The sequence below is a fragment of the Equus caballus genome, chromosome 13 (assembly GCF_041296265.1).
Source record: "Equus caballus isolate H_3958 breed thoroughbred chromosome 13, TB-T2T, whole genome shotgun sequence".
Classification (NCBI taxonomy): domain Eukaryota; kingdom Metazoa; phylum Chordata; class Mammalia; order Perissodactyla; family Equidae; genus Equus; species Equus caballus.
This window is the reverse complement of record NC_091696.1, coordinates 37230480-37250674: the sequence shown is the minus strand read 5'-3', so window position 1 is coordinate 37250674 and position 20195 is coordinate 37230480. Positions and strand designations below refer to the sequence as shown.

Here is a 20195-nt window from a genome sequence, read left to right as displayed (position 1 = left end):
CCTGTTTTTTAAAATATAATTTTCTTATTCCTATTTGTGGTCTTCTCTTTCCAACTTAAATAAGTCCCTGCAGCATTTCTTGTAGAACTGGTTTCTTGGTGATAAACTCCTTTAATTTTTGCTTGTCTGGGAAACTCTTTATCTCTCCTTCCATTCTGAATGATAACCTTGCCAAATAGAGTATTCTTGGCTGTAAGTTTTTTCCTTTCAGCACTTTAAATATATCATGCTACTCTCTTCTTCCAGCCTGTAGGGTTTCGGCTGAGAAGTCCACTGATAGTCTTATGGGCTTTCCTTTGTATGTCACTTGTTCTTTTCTCTTGCAGCTTTTAGGATTCTCTCTTCACCTTTGATTTTGGACATTTTTAATTATAATGCTTCTTGGTGTGGGTCTCTTTGGGTTTATCTTGTTTAGTGTGCTCTGTGCTTCCTGTACTTGAGTGTCTGTTTCCTTCCTTAAGTTAGCAAAGTTTTCATCTATTATTTCTTCAAATAGATTCTCTGCCCCTTTGTCTCTCTCTTCTCCTTCTGGGACACCTGTAATATGAATTTTAGTGTGCTTGGCATTGTCCCAGAGTTCCCTTAAACTGTTCTCATTCTTTTTAATCCTTTTTTCTTTTATCTGTTCAGCTTGGGTGATTTCCTCTAGTCTTTTTTCCGGCTCACTGATCTGTTCTTCCATATGATCTACTCTACTGTTCCTCTAGTAAATTTTTCACTTTCAGTACTGTATGCTTCATTTCTGATGGGTTATTTTTCATATTTCCCAGTTCTTTGTTGTTGTTCTCACTGTGTTCCACCAGTCTTCTCCCAAGATCAGTGAGCATCCTTATGAGTTTTTGTTTGAACTCCTTGTCAGATAGATTGCTTACTTCTGTTTCATTTACTTCTTTTTCTGGGGTTTTCTCCTGTTCCCTTGCTTGGAACATATTCCTTTGCCTCCTCATTATATCTCCTTCTCTATGCTTATATCTACGTATTAGGTGAGTCAGCTAGGTCTCCTGATATTGGAGAAGTGGCCTTACATAAGAGATGCCTTTTGAGGCCCAGCAGTATGCTTCCCTCTCATCACCAGTCTAAATGTTCCAGGAGTGATCCCTGTGTGGGCTACATGTGTCCTTCTGCTCCAGAAGGTTTTCTCTTACTGCAGGTACCCACAGAGTCTAGACTTTCCCTCCCTGGCCAGCTGTTTGTAAATTCTTGTGTAAATCGTGTTTGTAAACTGTTGACTGCAAGATCTAATAGCACACTCCTGTGGCCATTTTCTTTTAAGTGAGTAGGCACACACTGTGGCTGGTTACTAGGCTCAGGGGCTTACAATTGGTATAGGCCTCAGACCTGCAAAGCTGTTGTCAGCTCTCTTAGGATTGCAGCTGATTGCGGCTGGCCCCAGACATGGGAGCACCCAATTGTTTCAGGCTTTGGAAGGCAGGGCTGATCCCCTTTGTGGCTGTTTATGAAGCACAGGTCTTCTGCCATGGATAAGCCCCCCCCACCCCCAGTCCACACAAACCTTCAAAACAGTCCTGGCCTGTGCACACTGCCTGACCCCGTGGAGCATACCCGGTTGCCCCACTGCAGAGGCCCCTACATTCTCCACCAACACCCCCAATAGGTCACCTGGTCTTCACATAGGCCTTGCCCCATAGAAGTGGACACACTCGCCTGCCTGTAGAGGATGGAGGCACCCAGTCTATGCAGGCCAATAAGTAGCCTGAGGGCTTGCTGTTGGGTGGGGTCAGTCCCTATGGCAGGCTGTCTGCCCTGGGTGAACTGGATTAAATCAGTGCCCTAGTGAGTGTGGCAGACCCCTGGGCTAACAGCCCAAGGTAAGAACTCCAATGGCATCTGCCAACATCTGTGTCAACATGCCTGTAGTAGGTCACAACAATGGCTGCTGCCAATGTCTTCATCTCTGGAGAGGTCTCACCTCTCACCAAGATGCACCCAGAGCCTACCAGGAGAGTCTCTTTTCACCAAAGGACTGTGCACCTTTCTTTCTGGTGATTTTAGATTGCTCTCTGAGACAGGTGAATTTGTGCATGGGCCCTTTATGATCTGGCTTTTTTTTCTCTTATGTCCCATAGCTTTTCTGGGGGTATTCCTTGTCATAGTTAATAGCCAGCACAGCCATATATTATGACACTCGTCTCAGTTGTGCTGAGTCTTTAAGCATGCTTATAGTGGTAATGTGCCCCTGCTAAGGTCCCCACTTCTCCAGGGAAGGCTGCATAACTCAGGGTAGCTCCTGCTCAATTGTGAAGCTCTGCGGCTCACAAATGTTACTTTTTTCCTCTCCAGAAGGAATTTCTGCCTCCTCTGCCTCAGTCAGGACTGTCCCTTGTTGTGTGGGTTCTTTTCACCCAGTTTTCAATTCTCTCTCCAGGGTAATTTTTCCAAGAATAGCTGTAACCTGCTTGTGTTCATAGAAGGAGGTGAGTTCAGAGTCCGCCTACACCACCATCTTGACAAGACCCCTGATTTAATCATTTTTAAATCCATTTTTTTAGATCTATGCCTTTTTATTGAGAAGCCAAAAAGTCTAACATAATGAGCCAAAGTATTTTCATTTTTCTTGAGAGAGAGAGATTTAGGTTAATATTAGCCAAGTAGAAATTTTGGGGGGTATACCAGAGAATGAGACCTTAGAAGACTTTGTCTAATACTCACCATTAGTAAGCAGCAGGCAATGAAGAAGATAAGGAAATCCCACAACAGAGCAGAGAGCCAAAAATTAATGGCATAGACGCCACTCACAAACTGGATGTGCTTTGCTTTTGTGATTCTCTCAGTCACTGTCAGGAGACAAAAGCCACTGACGAAAATACTCATACCAAAAAACAAATTCAAGGCTATCTCGAGTCCCGAAGTTCTTCTACAAAAGAATGAATAAAGAGGACACATTGGTAAAATAACAAAGTAGCAAATGCCAATTTCTAACAGTAACTTTTAATTATTATTTATTTATTATAAATTATATTTATTAGTATTATTATTATTAACTTCCAAAATTAACTTTTTATTAAGAACATGGTCAGACAGGGGAGAAGAAATGCATTCAAATCACAAAGTTCAATTCCAATAGAAAAGCATCCATACCTTCGACTAGATCTACCAGTAGTACTGTTTTGAGGCTGAGGTTTGTTGGAGACTCTAATGGAAGCATCAGCACCAGAAAGTGACGTAAAAATAATATTCTCTAATACTGCCAGGGATAATGATGGTGAATGATATGCCTCATTGTTGAACCAGAAGGTAAACGTCATTCTATTTCCAACAGCCTCAAAGGAAAGTGCGATAATGCATGAGTAAATGCATTCTTCACTTGTCACCAAGTAGTCCAGAAGATCACCTGGAATGAGAAGACAATACTGGTCACAGGTTCAGCATACAATACAGATCACTTACTATGTATTTTGGAGAGGCAGACTTTACCTGCCTGATATTTTTTTACATTTTCAATGTCTCAAACAGCTCTAAAATACCTTGGCCATTCAACTCAAGAACTTTATTCTACTAATAATCCACACAAACTTCACATATTTCAGCTCAGTTTCACTAAGAAAATATAGCCCACCAGGTCCCTCAAGTTTTTTTCCCCTCTCAAAACTGTCAGTCTCAAAATTTATTTTTGAGGACTTCCACTTCTAACTTTGATAAATTAGCTTATAGGAAACCAAACTCTTGTTAAGAAAAACTAGAAAGGCTGAATAAGAAACACAAATCTGCCTGAAGGAATCAGAATATTACCAAAGAAGTATGTTTGAAAGTACAAAGATCTGAGAGAAACAAGGAAACTCACAGAAGCTAAGTCCAACATTCTATACTGCTTTTCTCCTCTATACAGTTGTAGAAACATAAGCAGCAGGTCCAGAATGTAACTGTCTGATCAAACAAATAAACCCTCTCTGGAGGATGATAATATTATCTAAAGCCTCAATAGTATTTTACACAATGTCCAGCATTCACTAAAAATTACTGGACATACTAATAAATAGTATCAAGAGAAAAATAAATAATAAAAACATACCAACAGGTAATCTGGGCACTAGGGATTAAAGTAACTATAATCAGTATGTTAGCAAAAGACAAGTAAAGGGAGTCACCAAAAAACCTGAGTCAACAAAAAGAAACAAATGGAAGTTCTAGAAATGAAAAAAACTCATTAACTGAGCTTAAAAACTCAATTGATGGTGGCCAGCCCAGTGGCCCAGTGGCCCAGTGGTTAAGTGTACACGTTCTGCTTTGGCGGCCCAGGGTTCACTAGTTCGGATCCCGGGTGCAGACATGGCACCACTTGGCAAGCCATGCTGTGGCAGGCGTCCCACATATACAGTGGAGGACGATGGGCGTGGATGTTAGCTCAGGGCCAGTCTTCCTTAGCAAAAAGAGGAGGATTGGTGGCAGATGTCAGCGCAGGGCTAATGTTCCTCAAAAAAAAAAAAAAACACCTCAATTGATGGTTAAATAGAAGATTGCACATAGAGGGGAGTGAGTAAACTAGAAGATCCATCAGTGGATAATGTCTAGAATGAAGCACAGAGAGAAAAGAGGATGCAAAAGACAATAAGGAATATAAGAGATATTTGGGAAATAGCATAAAAAGCCTAAGTATCTGTTACTGGAATCCAAGACAGAAAGAATGGGGGAGAAGTAAAACATGAGGATTTGCTGCCTGATAAATTCCCTAAAGAGATAATGAACGTAAAGCACAGACTGAGAAACACCACACACCTCAAGCAGGATACATAGAAAGAAAATCAGGTATATCATAATAAACCTTATGGAAACCAAATACAAAAAAGGACACTTTTCTTTGAAGGAAGCAACAATAAGTCTAACAGCTGGTTTCTTAAAAGAAATTATGGAAGACAGAAGAAAATAGAATGACATCTTCAAAGTGCTGAAAGAAAATAACTATAAAACTAGAATTCTATCCTAGCTAAAAATATACTTTAGAAAAATATATGTTTAGAAACACAAAAACTGAGACTTTATTGCCAGAAGTATTATACCAAAAGAAATACTAATAGTAGCTCTTTAGATAAAAGGAGGATGATATCAGACAGAAGCTTGAAAATGCAGTAAGAAATAAGGAGCTACTACAAGTGTGAATGTGTGGCTATATCTAAGTAAATGTTGATTATATACAAGAATAGTAAGGATTTTCTTGTGGAATTAAAATTTTATGTGTAATTCAAATACATGAGAATAAAAGCACAAAAGGTGGGGGCAGGGGAGCGGTGATAAAATGAACTAAAGTGCTCTAAGGTATTTGCTTTGTCTAGCAAGTGATAAAAATACCAATTTCTATTAGACTCAGGTAAGTCAAAAGGCATGCTGTAAGCTTGCTGAAAGCACTAAAAGAGTAGTAAAAGAGTAAATGACAAAAAGGAAATCGAAAAATGGAATAATATAGAAGAGGATAAAGCACAAACATCACGTGGGACAAAGAGAAAACAGTAGTATGGTAGTCACAAATTCAAACATGTCAGTAGTTACATTAAATATAATTTAATACTTGTTGAAAACTTTCTATTCAGTGCATATTCTCTAGCCTAGTCTAATTAGTGGTCAAGTAAGATTCTACCAGACTGACCCATCTTCAAATAACAGCTATAAGCTCTGGCCAAAATACAAAACCAGTTACCTGACAGCACTGTAGAGTGAAGAGAAGTATGCAGATGGGAGAAAGTAGTTGATACTTAAAGGAGGGGAGCTACCCAGGATAAAATTCCCATTTTGCAGCTTTTATCCTGGGGCAGGGCTTAGTCAGCATACATGTGGGGTTGGCTCAGGTGCCTGTGAAAAACATGTAGTCTTTTTGGCCTGGGAATCAGAAGACAAATTTTGAGGCATCTGTGACCACTGGAGGGAGGGGCCAGAATCCTAAAAAGCAAAAACTCAGAAACAGGCACCCTAAAGTCTGCCCAAATCTCTAGCTGCCCACTAAAACTAGCCTGTATGAAACAGGCTCAAAGCAGTTCAGCTAAGGAAAAAACGTTCTGAACTAAGACTAGTACTGCCACCCACTAACAGAATTAGCCTTTTGAGTGGAACAAATTTGATTGCTTGCTAAAACAGAGAAATATAAGATAGTCCAGAGTAGCCACAAATTGTCAATTATAATGCCCAGGATATAGGCCAAAATTACTGAAAATACAAAGATCCAGGGGGAAAATGAGCTACTGCCAAAAGAAAAGACAATCGACCGAAACCAACCCCAAGATTATCCAGATGTTGGAGTTAGCACACCAGGATTTTAAAACAGCTATAACTATCCTCAGTGATGAAATAAATGTTTGCAATACATAAAAAGATAGGAAATAGATGAGAAAAAAGTGGAAATTCTAGAAGTAAAAAAAAATATAGTATGTGAAAAAAAACATTTCACTGAATGGTATTAGAAGAATGGAGATGACAATGGAGAGATACAAAGACCTTGAAAACAGATCAATAGAATTAACCAATCAAAGAACAAAAAGAAAAAAAGCTTAAATAATAAATAGGCCTTGGGGACCTGTTGGGTAATATAAAAAACCTAATAAACAAGTAACTGAGCTTCTAAAAAAACAAGGAGAGGTAGAACAGAACAGCAAATATATTTCAAAAAATAATGTGCGAAAATTTCTTGAACTTGATGAAAAACAAATCTATAAATTAAAAAAAAAAAAACCCTCAGTAATTCCCATGCAGGATGAATACAAAAAGACCACCTCTAAGAATATCATAACCTAAGTACTGAACAAGAAAGATAAAGCGAAAGTCCTGAAAAAAGTCAAAGAAAAATGACAATACTTTCAGTAGAACAACAATATGAATGATCAAATTTCTACATCGTCCAGAAATAAAAGGGATAATATCTTTAAAGTGCTGAGGAGGAAAAAAACCATTATCAAAGAACTGTATATACAGTGAAAATTTTGTTCAAGAATGAAGGCAGAGTGGCAGAAAAAAATGGAAACACGGAAGAACTTGTCCTCCAACAAAGATCAACAACTCAATAGCTATCCATGAAAAAACACAGCTCCAGAGACCTCTTTGAGTCCACTCAAGAAGTTTTAGCAACACCACGGAACAAAAATCTAAGAATAATCACACAAGAAGAGAAGGAAGAGTATTTCATTTTGCCTGCATCATCCCATCCCCCAAGCTGGCATTGTTCAGCACCAGAAAGGAACTTCTCAGCTACGAAAAGTTCTTCTTGGCAGAAAAGAAAGAGCAGGATAAGCAGCCAGCTTCTCTAGCTTTGCAGAGCACTGTGTGAAGGTACTGACTCAGTTTCACTCCACCCATACGGGCAAAGCTGAGACTTATTGAGCCAGCTAGGAACAAGAAAGAAAAGCAGAGGCTATTATTTGCAGACATGCAGTAGGAGCGGTTGCGGTTCAGAGACCTGCTCTGCAGAAAACACAGCAGCTTTCACCACTGATCGATTTAACAGCCAACAGAGCCACCTCAGACCCCTGCAGATCTTTCTACAAGTATTTGCATTTGCTAATACCAGCCACCTCAGTCCCTCCCTGCTTGCTTCCCACACCTTGCCCTGCTGGAGCCCCATCCCACACCAGTAGCCATCCAAGGTCTCTCTGTGGCTGCACAAATGTAAGATGCCAGCCACCTGAATCCTTCCTGACTCCAACCAGCCAGCTTGGTCTTCTGCAGCTGCATGAATGAAAGACACCAGTTGAGGGCGCTCTGGCTGATGCCCATCTCCATGCTCATACTCGTGGTTAGCCCCTCCAGCTGTGCACCTACATGACACCAACCTGATTCCCATCATTAGCCTCCACTGCAGCACCCACACAAGGGGGAGAGAGTGTGCAGGCATGGGTGAAGGCATGGACAGACAAAGCCCCCTGCAGCTGCTTGTTGACTTGGATCAGGCCCTGTTTTCTGTCACTGGCCGGCACCACTGAGCCCACCTGTAACTAGTCCCTCCAGCAGTGTACCTGCATGCCCCTAGCTTGACCCCTGTCACCATCTTCCACTGCAGTGTGCACCTCCAGGGGGACAGTGTGCAGCCACAGGAGAGCATGCTGACACCTAGGAACTCTGCAGCTGCCAGTGAGCCCGTAGTTGTTCCCAACCCTTGCTATCTTCCCTGGCACCCATCACTCTGCATGTGTCTACAATTGGCCTCTGCCAATACAAAGGCATCTGCAGGTGACTCCTCCAGCTGAGTGTATGCACACCACTGGCTCTGGCCACCACTGCTATCTGCCTTGGTCCCTAGCTACTATATCTGGAGGCACCAGTTAGGCTCCCAACAGCCCTTGTAGCCACTGCAGACCCTCCACAGTGCTTGCCAAGTACTATACAGTTGTTGATGCTGTTGACCCCAGTGACCTGAGCTGAAGAGACCCCCCCAAACCCAGTGCTGCTGTGTGCCCCTACACTGGGTGCCCTGCAGCACTAGACCCAGGGTCATAGCACAATCCAGCATGCCCTCATCTGCAGGCGAAAGGCTTCCTTTACCAAACTTAATCCATAAAATCTAGAAGAGACTTCTTCAAAAAAAACCTATGCAAGGCTACATTGATCATGAAGAATCAGGGAAACAGGTCTCCACCAAAAGAATAAAGTAAACATCCAGTAACTGGCCCCAAAGAAATGGAGATCCAGGAACTGCCCAAAAAAGAACTCAAAGTAATTGTTCTCCAGAAGCTCAGAGAGCTATAAGAGAACATGTAAACAATTCAATGATGTCAGGCAAACAATATGTAAACAAAATGAGATGTTCAACAAAGAGACAGAAAACAAAAAAGAACCAATTCGAAATTTTGGAGCTGAAGAATACAATGACTAAACTGAAAAATTCAATAGAGAGCTTCAACAACAGATTTGAACAAGCAGAAGAGAGAATTAGCGACCAAGATGATAGATAAGTTGAAATTATCTGGTCAGAAGAGCGAAAAAGAAAAAGAAAATGAAAGAAATGAAGAAAAGCATAAGGGAATTATAGGACACCATCAAAATAAATAATGTACACATCATTGGAGTCCCAGAAGGAGAAGAAAGGGAGAAAGGTTTGGAAAGCTTATTTAAAGAAATAATGGCTGAGAACTTCCCAAACCTATGGAGAGATTTGGACATCCAAGTTCATGAAGCTAATAGATTGCTTCAAAATTTTAATCCGAAGTGTTCTTTTCCAAAACATCTAATAATACAACTGTATAAAATCAAAGACAAAGAGTGAATTTTAAAAGCAACAAGAGAAAAGAAATTCTTTCATGCAAGGGAACCCCCACAAGGCTAGTAATGGACTTCTCAGAAGACACCTTGTAGGCCAGGGGAGAATGGAATGATATATTCAAAGTGCTAAAGGAAAGAAACTGTCAACCAAAAATACTTTACCCAGCAAAGATGACCTTCAGAATTGAAGGCTAAAAGAAGCCCTTTCCTAATAAACAGAAGCTGAGGGAATTCGTCACCACTAAACCAGCCTTACAAGAAATGCCAAATGTTCTTAAGCTCAAACAAAAGGATGCTAATTAGTAACATGAAAACATACAACACAGTGGTAAATGTAAGCATATAGTTAGATTCAAAATACCCTAATATTGTAATATGGTGATGTATTAACTACCTAACTCTAGAATAAAGGTTAAAGGAGAAACTTATTCAAAATAGCTTTAGCTTCAACAATTTGTTAATGGGCATACCATATAAAAAGATGTAAAATATGATATCAAAAACATAAAAGGGGAAGTAAAAGGACAAAATTTTGTATGCAGAGTTAAACTGTTATCAGCATAAAATAGATTGATATATATACACACACATATATATCATACATATAACATAAAATATATGAAATATATGTAACAAATATATACGATGTTTTATGTAAGCCTCATGGGAACCACAAAGCAAAAATCTACCATAGATACACAAAAGCAAGAGAAAGGAATTAAAGCATACCACTATGTGAAATCATCAATTTATAAAGGAAGACAGCAACAAAAGAAGAAAAGAAAAACGGAACTAGAAAACAATCAATAATACGGCATTAGTAATCCTTACCTATCAATAATTACTCTCAATGTTAATGAATTAAATTCTCCAATCAAAAAGGATAGTGTGGCCGGATGGATATAAAACAAGACCCAACCATATGCTGCCTACAAGAGACTCACTTCAGCTTTAAGGACATACACAGATTCAATGTGAAGGGATGGCAAAAGATACTCCATGCAAGAGGAAACCAAAAGAGAGTAGAGGTGGCTATATTCATATCAGACAAAATAAACTTTAAGCCAAAAATGGCGCAAGAGACAAGGATGGTCATTATGAAATGATAAAGTGGTCAATTCATCTGTAAGATATAACTATCATAAATGATACCGACCCTGATATCAGTTTCCCCACATTAAACCCAGCATATATGGGGTTAAAACCAAAACACTCATTCCCTGCTTACTCTCTGGCTTCCTGCCTCCAGAATCCACTATCCTCCATGGAGACCGACACCATCAAGGACAAGCACCTGGACTATCTCTTCCCACAAAGAGATACGGGCTGCTGGGAAAGCTGCTGACCAGCAAGGTCATGAGCTCCCTCCTCTCTGCATTGTCTCAAGGCCAAAGATAGGCTGATGGGAAAGCTCCGACCAGCAAGGACATATGCTCCCCCTCCCCTACCTAAAACCCCAAATAAAAACCCTTCCTTTTAACTTTTCTGGGAGTTTGGGATTTGAGCATTAGCTGCCCTCTGTCCTTGCTCAGTGCTGCACAAAAATAAAATTCCTACTTTCTTCCACCACACCCAGTGTCAGAGATTGGCTTGCTGCACAACGGGTGAGCGAACTCACTTCAGGTTCAGTAACATAAATATATATGCATCCAACTTTAGAGCACCTAAATATGTTAAGCAAGTACTAACTGATCTGAAGGGAGAAATAGATGACGATAAAATGTTACATAGGAGGCTTCAATACCCTATTTTCAGCAATGGATAGATAATCCAGACAGAAAATCAAGAAGGAAACATTGGACTTGAACCATAATTTAGACCAAATGGAACTAACAGACATATATAGAACATTCCATACAACCACAGCAGAATACACATTCTTCTCAAGTGTACATGCAACATTCTCCAGAATAGATCAAATGATAGGTCACAAAACAAATTTTAGCAAATTTAAGAAGAGTGAAATCATATCGAGTATCTTTTCTGACCACGATGGTATGAAAGTAGAAATCAATAGCAGGAGGAAAGCTGGAAAATTAAAAAATATGCGGAGATTAAACAACATGCTCCTGAATAACCAAAGGCACAAAAAAAAAAATCAAATGGAAATCAAGAAATATTTTGAAACAAATGAAAATGGAAGCAAAATGTATCAAAATTGCAAGAGCAGTTCTAAGAGGAAAATTTATAGCAATAAATGCTTATATTAAGAAACAATAACTATCTCAAACAACCTCAATTTACACCTCAAGGAACTATAAAAACAAGAACAAGTTAAGCCCAAAGTTAGCAGAAGGAAGAAATAACAAAGATCAGAGCAGAAGTAAATGAAATAGAGACCAGAAAAACAATAGAAACGATCAATGAAACTAAGAGCTGGTTTTTTCAAAAGATAAACAAAATTGACAAACTTTTAGTTAGAGTAACTCAGAACAGAGACAGGTTTCAAATAAAATTACAAATGAAAGAGGAGACATTACAACTCATACCACAGACATACAAAGGATTGTGAGACTACTATGAACAGTTATATCCAACAAACTGGAAAACCTAGAAGAAACGGATAAATTCCTAGAAACATATAAACTAAGAAGACTGAATGATGAAGAAATAGAAAATCTGAACAAACCAATAATGAGCAAGGAGATTGGATCAGTAATCAAAAACCTCCCCAAACAGGATGCCCCAGAACCAGATGGTTTCTCTAGTGAATTCTACCAAGGATTTAAAGAATAATTAATGTCCATCCTTCTCAAACTCTTCCAAAAGATGAGGGAACACTCTCAAACTCATTTTGTGAGGCCAGCAATACCCTGATACCAAAGTCAGATAAGGATATTACAAGAAAATTACAGACCCCTATCACTGGTGAATATAAACACAAAAATTCTAAACAAAATATTAGCAAACTGAATTCAACATCACACTAAAAAGATCACTCACCATGATAAGGGGATTTATCCCTGGGAAGCAAGGATGGTTCAACATACGCAAATTAATAAATGAGATACACCACATTAATAGAATGAATGATAAAATCATATGATCATCTCAATAGATGCAGAAAAAGCATTTGACAAAATACATTCTTTCATGATAAAATGCTCAACAAATTGGGTACAGAAGGAACATAGCACAACATAATAAATGCCATATATCACAAACCCAAGGGAACATCATACTCAGTGGTGAAAGGCTAAAAGCTTTTCCTTGAAGATATAAACTCCTGTATATAGATTCAAGTAATATTTGACAAGCGAGCCAATTATACTCAATAGGGAAAAGATAGTTTCTTCAATAAATGGTGTTGGGAAAACTGGATACCCATATGCAAAAGAATGAATCTGCACCCCTATTTCACAGCACCCACAAAAATTAACTAGAAATGGATTAAAGACAAACATAATACCCGAACCATAAAACTCCCAGAAGAAAACTAAGTAAAAAGCTCCTTGATATTGGTCTTGATATTGGTATTATGGTTATGACATCAAAAGCACAAGCAATGAAAACAAAAATAAACAAGGGGAACTATGTCAAACTAAAAAGCTTCTGCACAGCAAAGAAAACCATCATTAAAATGAAAAGTCAATCTACAAAATGGGAGAAAATATTTGCCATACATATATCTGCTAAAGGGTTAATATCCAAAAGTACATAAAGAACTCATACAACTCCATAGTAAAAACCCAAATAATCCAATTTAAAAATAGGCAAATTGCCTAAATAGCCATTTCTCCAAAGAAGATATACAAATGGCGAACAGGTATATGAAAAGGTGCTCGACATTACTAATTATGAGGGAAATGCAAATCAAACCACAATGAGATATCACCTCACACCTGTTAGGATGGCTATCCTATAAAAGACAAGAGAAAACCAGTGCTGGTGAGGATGCAGAGAAAAGTGCACCCTGGTGCACTGTTGGTGGAATTGTAAATTGCTACAGCCACTGTGGAAAATAGTGTGGAAAATAGTATGGAATTTCCTCAAACAACTAAAAGAAGAACTATCATATGATCCACCAATCCACTTGTGGGTATATAACCAAAGGAAGTGAAATCACTATCTCAAATAGATATCTGCACCGCATGCTCAATGCAGCATTATTCACAACAGCCAAGTTATGGAAACAACCTAATGGTCTATGGACATTGAATGGATAAAGAAAATGTGATCTCTCTCTCTCTTCCTCAGAGTCAAAGAGGGAGAGAGAGAGAGAATGGTAGTTTCCTGGGGTGAGGGAGTGAGGGAAATGGGAAGATGCTGGTCAAAGGACACGAACTTCCAGCTATAAGATGACTAAGTTCTGGGGATTAGTGCACGGCCTGGTGACTATAATTAACAATACTGTATTGTATACTTGAAAATTGCTAACAGAGTAGATCTTTAAAGTTCTTACCACACGATAAAAAATTTTAACTCTGTGAGGTTATGGATGTGTTTAACCTTATTGTGGCAGTCTTTTTGCAACATATACATGTATCAAATTATCACATTGTATACCTTAAAGTTACATAACCTTATACATCAAATATATCTCAATAAATCTGGGGGAAAAAAAGATTTTCTGCTCAGGTCTCTCGAGATTCCATATGAACTGAAGGATGGATTTTTCTATTCCTTCCCCCACAAAAAATTAGGATTTTGATAGGGATTGCACTGAATCTAGATTTTGTGGGTGAGTATTGACATCTTAACAATATTAAATCTGCCAATCCAAGAACAGAGTATGTCTTTCCATTTATTTCTGTCTTCTTGAATTTCTTTCAGCAACATTTTGTCATTTTCAGTATACAAGACTTTTGCCTCCTTAAGTTTATTCCTAAGTATTTTATTCTTTTCAATGATATTATAAATGGAATTGTTTTCTTAACTTTGTGTTTGGATTGTTCATTGTTATGTATAGATACACAACTAATTATTGTGTGTTTATTTTGTATCCTGCAACTTTCCTGAATTTATTAACTCTAATAGTTTCTTTTGTGTGTAAAATATTAAGGGTTTTCTGCAAATAAGATCATGTTGTCTGAGAACAGAGGTAATTTTACTTCTTGCTTTGCAATGTGGGTGATTTTTTTTTTCTTTTGCTTGTCTAAATGCTCTGGCTAGGACTTCCTGTATTAGGTTGCATAGAAGTGTGAAAGCAGGCATCCTGGTATTATTCCTGATCTCAGAGGAAAAACTTTCAGTGTTTCAATATTGAGTCTGATTTTAGCTCAGGATTTATATATATCCTTTATTATGCTTAGGTAGTTTCCTTCTAATTTGTTTAGTCTTTTTTTTATCATAAAAGTAATTAGCATTTTGTGAAATACTTTTTCCACATCAATTGGGGTGATCTTGTGGGGTTTTTTTCCTTTCATTCTGCTAATGTGTTGTATTATGTGAAGCAATTTTCATATGTTCAACCATCCTCCCATTCTAGGAATAAACTGCATTTCATCATGGTATATAATTCTTTTAATGTGCTGTTGTATTCCGTTTGATAGTATTTTGTTAATGATTTTTGTATTAATATTCATCAGGGATGTTGGTCTGTAGTTTTCTTGTAGTGTCCTTGTCTGGCTTTGGTGTCAGGGTAACGCTGGCTTTATTGAATGAGTTTGGAAGTGTTCTCTCCTTTACAATATTTTAGAAGACTATGAGAAGAATTGGTATTAATTCTTATTTAAATAGTAGAACTCACGAGTGAAGCCATCCAGTCCTAGGTTGTGCTTTGTTGGGAGGATTTGGATTACTGATCTGATCACCTTACCAGTTATAGGGCGTTTTAGATTTTATATTTCTTCATGATTCAGCTTTGGTGGGTTGTGCATTTCTTGGAATTTGTCCCTTTCATCTAAGTTATCCTATTTTTTGGCATAAAATTGTTCATAGTACTCTTTATAATTCCTTTCGTGTCAAATCAGTAATAATGTCCCTCCTTTCATTTCTGATTTAGTTATTTGAGTCTTCTTTTTTTTCTTGTCACCCTATCTAAAGGTTTCTCAAATATACTGATCTTTTCAAAGTGACAACTTTTGAGTTCATTGGTTTTCTCTATTGTTTTTCAGTTCTCTTCTTTGTTTATATCTGTTTCAATCTTTACTATTTCCCTCTTTCTGCTAGCATTGAGTTTAGTTTATTCTACTTTTTCTAGTTCCTTAAGGTATAAAGTTAGGTTGTTGCTTTGACAATTTTCTTCTTTATTGAGGTCATAATAGTTTATAACATTGTGAAATTTCAGTTGCACATTATTATTAGTGAGTCACCATATATATGTTCTACTTTACCCCTTATGCCGACCCCCCCAATCCTTTTCCCCTCTGGTAAGCACTAATCTCTTCTCTTTGTCCACATGTCTATCTTCCATATGTGAGTGAAATCATACAGTGTCCGTATTTCTCTGTCTGGCTTATTTCGCTTAACATAATACCCTCAAGGTCCATCCATGTTGTTGTAAATGGGAAAATTTTGTCTTTTTTATGGCTAAGTAGTATTCTATTGTATATGTATATACCACATCTTCTTTATCTATTCATCAGTCATTGGGCACTTGGGTTGCTTCCACATCTTGGCTATTGTGAATGATGCTGCAATGAACATAGGGGTGCATCAGTCTCTTTGAATTGTTGATTTAAAGTTCTTTGGGTAAATACCCAGGATTTAGATAGCTGGGTCATATGGTATTTCTATTTTTAATTTTTTGGAGAAATCTCCATACTGTTTTCTATAGTGATTGAATCCATTTGCATTCCCATCAGCAGTGTATGAGAGTTCCCTTTTCTCCACATCCTCTCGAACATTTATTGTTTTTTGTCTTGGTAATTATAGCCATTCTAGCAGCTGTAAAGTGATATCTCATTGTGGTTTTGATTTACACTTCCCTAAATGATTAGTGATGTTGAAATCTTTTCATGTGCGTGTTGGCCATCTGTATATCTTCTTTGGAAAAATGTCTGTTCATATCCTTGGCTCATTTTTTGATCAGGTTGTATGTTTTTGTTGTTGAGCTGTATGAGCTCTTTATATATTTTGGAAATTAACCCCTTGTCAGATATATGATTGCAAATTTCTCCCAGTTGGTGGATTGTCATTTCGTTTTGTTCCTGGTTTCCTTTGCTTGCAGAAGCTCTTTAGTCTGATGAAGTCCCATTTGTTTATTTTTTCTTTTGTTTCCCCTGCCCGAGTAGACATGGTATTCGAACAGATCCTTCTAAGACCGATGTCAAAGACTCTGTACTGCCTATATTTTCTTCTAGGAGTTTTATCGTTTCATGTCTTACCTTCAAATCTTTAATCCATTTTGAGTTAATTTTGGTGTATGGCGAAAGTTAATGATCTACTTTCATTCTTTTGCACGTGGCTGTCCAGTTTTCGCAGCACCATTTATTGAAGAGACTTTCCTTTCTCCATTGTATGTTCTTGGCTTGTTTGTCAAAGATTAGCTGTCCACAGATGTGTAATTTTATTTATGGGCTTTCAATTCTGTTCCATTTATCTGTGTGTCTGTTTTTTTGTGCCAGTACCACGCTGTTTTGATTGCTACAGCTCTGTAGTATATTTTGAAGTCAGGGATTGTGATGCCTCCAGCTTTGTTCTTTTTTTCTCAGGATTGCTTTAGCTATTTGGTATCTTTTGTTGTTCCATATGAATTTTAGGATTCTTTGTCCTATTTCTGTGAAGAATGTCATTGGGATTCTGATTGGGGTTGCATTGAATCTGTAGATTGCTTTAGGTAGTATGGGAATTTAACTATGCTTATTCTTCCAATCTATGTGCATGGAATATCTTTCCATTTCTTTATATCATCAGTTTTTTCAATAATGTTTTATAGTTCATTGTATAGGTTTTCAACTCCTTGGTTAAATTTATTCCTAGATATTTTAATTTTTTGTTGCCATTGCAAATGGGATTATATTCTTGAGTTCTCTTTCTGTTAGTTTATTATTAGAATAGAAATGCAACTAATTTTTGTAAGTTGATTTGGTCCCCTGCAACTATGCTGTAGTTTTTGATATTTCTAATAGTTTTCCAATGGATTCTTTAGGAGTTTCTATATATAAAATCATGTCATCTGCAAACAGTGAGAGTTTCACTTCTTCCCTGCCAATTTGGATACTTTTTATTTCTTTTTTCTTGACTAATTTCTCTGGCCAAAACCTCCAGCACTGTGTCAAATAACGAGTGGCAAGAATGGCCACACTTCTCTTGTTCCTGTTCTCAGAGGGATGGCTTTCAGGTTTTCCCCATTGAGTATGATGTCGGCTGTGGGTTTGTCATATATGGGCTTTATTATGTTGAAGTACTTTCCTTCTATACCCATTTTCTTGAGAGTTTTTATCATAAATGGATGTTGGATCTTTTCAAATGCTTTTTCTGAATCTATTAAGATGATCATGTGACTTTTATTCCTCATTTTGTTAATGTCGTGTCTCACATTGATTGATTTGCAGATATTGAACCATCCCTGCATCCCTGGTATAAATCACACTTGGTCATGGTGTATGATCCTTTTAATGGATTCCTGTATTCAGTTTGCCAATATTTTGTTGACGATTTTTGCATCTATGTTCATCAGTGATATTGGCCTATAATTTTCCTTCTTTGTGTTGTCCTTGTCTGGCTTTGGGATCATCATGATGTTGGCCCCATAGAATGTGTTAGGAAGTGTTCGATATTCTTCAGTTTCTTGGAATAGTTTGAAAAGGACAGGTATTAAATCTTCTCTGAATGTTTGGTAGACTGCTCCAGAGAAGCCATCTGGTCCTGCACTTTTGTTAGGGGAAGGTTTGTGATTACTGTTTCGATCTTTTGTGATTGATCTATTCAGATTCTCTATTTCTTGTTGACTCAGTTTGGAGAGGCTGTATGAGTCTAAGAATTTATCCATTTCTTCTAGATTGTCCAATTTGTTGGCATATAGTTTTTCATAGTGTTCTCTTATAATCCTTTGCATTTCTGTGGTATCTGTTGTAACTTCTCCTCTTTCATTTCTGATTTTTTGTATTTGAGCCTTCTCTCTTTGCTTCTTCTGAGTATGGCTAAGGGTTTGTCTATTTTGTTTGTCTTTTCAAAGAACCAGCTCTCAGTTTCACTGATCTTTTCTACTTTTTTTTTTGTTTCACTTATTTCTCCTCTAATTTTTATTTCCCTCCTTCTGCTGACTTTGGGTTTTCTATGTGTTGGTATGGTGTATTTTCATTTGTCTCCAGATATTTTTTTATTTATCATTTAATTTATTCAATGACCTATCATTGTTCAGTAGAATGTTGCTTAGTTTCCACATCTTTGTCATGTTCCCAGTTTTTTTCTTGTAGTTGATTTCTAGTTTCCCAGCATTATGGTCAGAAAAGTTGCTTGATATGATTTCAATCTTCTTAAATTTATTGAGGTTTGCCTTGTTTCCCAACATATGGTCTATCTTTGAGAATGTTCCATGTGTACTTGAGAAGAATGTATATTCTGCTGTTTTTGGATGTAGTGCTCTCTATATATCTAGTAAGTCCCTCTTGTCTAGTTTTTCATCTAATTCCACTATTTCCTTGTAGACTTTCTGTATGGATGATCTATCCATTGATGTAAGTGGGGTGTTGAGGTCCCTGACTTTAATTGTGTTGCTCTTAATTTCTCCTTTTAGGTCTGTTAATAGTTACTTTATCTACTTTGGTGCTCCTGTGTTAGGTGCATATATATTCATGTGTTATGTCCTCTTTGTGGAGTTTCCCTTTTAGCATTATATACTACCTCTCTTTGTCTCTCATTGCCTTTTTTAATCTTGAAGTCTACCTTGCCTGATATAAGTATGGCAACACCTGCTTTCTTTTGTTTGCATTAGCTTGGAGTATCATCTTCCATCCCTTCACTCTGAGCCTGTGTTTGTCTTTAGAGCTGCAATGTATTTCTGGAGGCAACATATTGTTAGGTCTTGTTTTTTAATCCATCCAGCCACTCTGTGTCTTTTGATTGGAGAATTCAGTCCACTATATTTAGGGTGATTATTGATATATGAGGGCTTAATGCTGACAGTTTATCACTTCTTTTCCAGTTGTTCTGTATGTCCATTGTTTCTTGCCCCATGTGTTTCGGACTGCCAATTCACTTTGGTGGTTCTCTATGATGGTTTTCTGTTTCCCCTTTATTTATCATATGTGCCTCGTTCTTTTTTTGGTTTAGTGGTTACTGAGAGGCTTGTATAAATGATCTCATAGATGAGCTAGTCCATTTCCTCATAGCCTCTTATTTCCTTAATCTAAGCAGGTTCCATCCCTTTCTCTTCTCCATTAAAGTTATTGTTGTCACAATTTATTCTGTTATGTGTTGTGAATTTGTGGTTAAAATGAAGGGATTATAGTTATTTTTTATGTTTTCTTTCACTTTATCCTTAATGTTATAATTGTTTGCTAACCTGTTCTGATAGAGAGCTGCTATTTTCTGATTTTGCCTGCCTATTTATCTCCTTGCTCAAGGCTTTGTAAACCTTTTTTTCAGGTATGAATGCCTTCTTGGTCATTTCTTGGGGTGGGGGGTGTCTTGTGGAGATTAACTCCCTCAGCTTTTGTTGATCTGGGAAAGGTTTTATTTCTCCATCATATCTTAAGGATATTTCTACTGAATAGACTATTCTTGGGTGAATAATTTTGTCTTTCAGAATTTTGAATATATCATTCCTCTCTTGCCCAGCCTGTAAGGTTTCTGCTGAGAAATATGCTGAAAGTCTGCTAGGGGTTCCTTTGTAGGTTTTCTTCTGCCTTGCTGCCCTTAATATTTTTTCTTTGTCATTTACATTTTCCAGTTTCACTAATATATGCCTTGGAGAAGGTCTTTTTACATTGATGTAACTGGAGTTCTATTAGCTTCTTTTACTTGTAATTCCAGCTCCCCTCCCCAAGTTTGGGAAGTTCTCAGCTATTATTTCTTTGAACAAGCTCTCTGCTCCTTTTTTCTTCTCTTCTCCTTCTGGAATACCTCCAGTACTTATGTTGGATTTCCTAATTGAGTCAGATATTTCTCAGAGA

General features: G+C 37.6%; 1 protein-coding gene across 5 annotated transcripts in view; it reads right to left on the bottom strand.

The window, feature by feature from the left end:
* Window positions 1–20195, bottom strand: part of ABCA14 (ATP binding cassette subfamily A member 14) — a 205015-nt gene that overhangs the window by 42916 nt on the left and 141904 nt on the right. For all 5 annotated transcript variants that reach the window (XM_023616173.2, XM_070232208.1, XM_070232210.1 and 2 more), the window contains 2 exons: window positions 3100–3352; window positions 2671–2875 (listed from right to left, as the gene is read on the bottom strand). In XM_023616173.2, the coding sequence (XP_023471941.2) occupies window positions 2671–2875; window positions 3100–3352 (458 nt within the window). The remainder of the gene's footprint in view (window positions 1–2670; window positions 2876–3099; window positions 3353–20195) is intronic.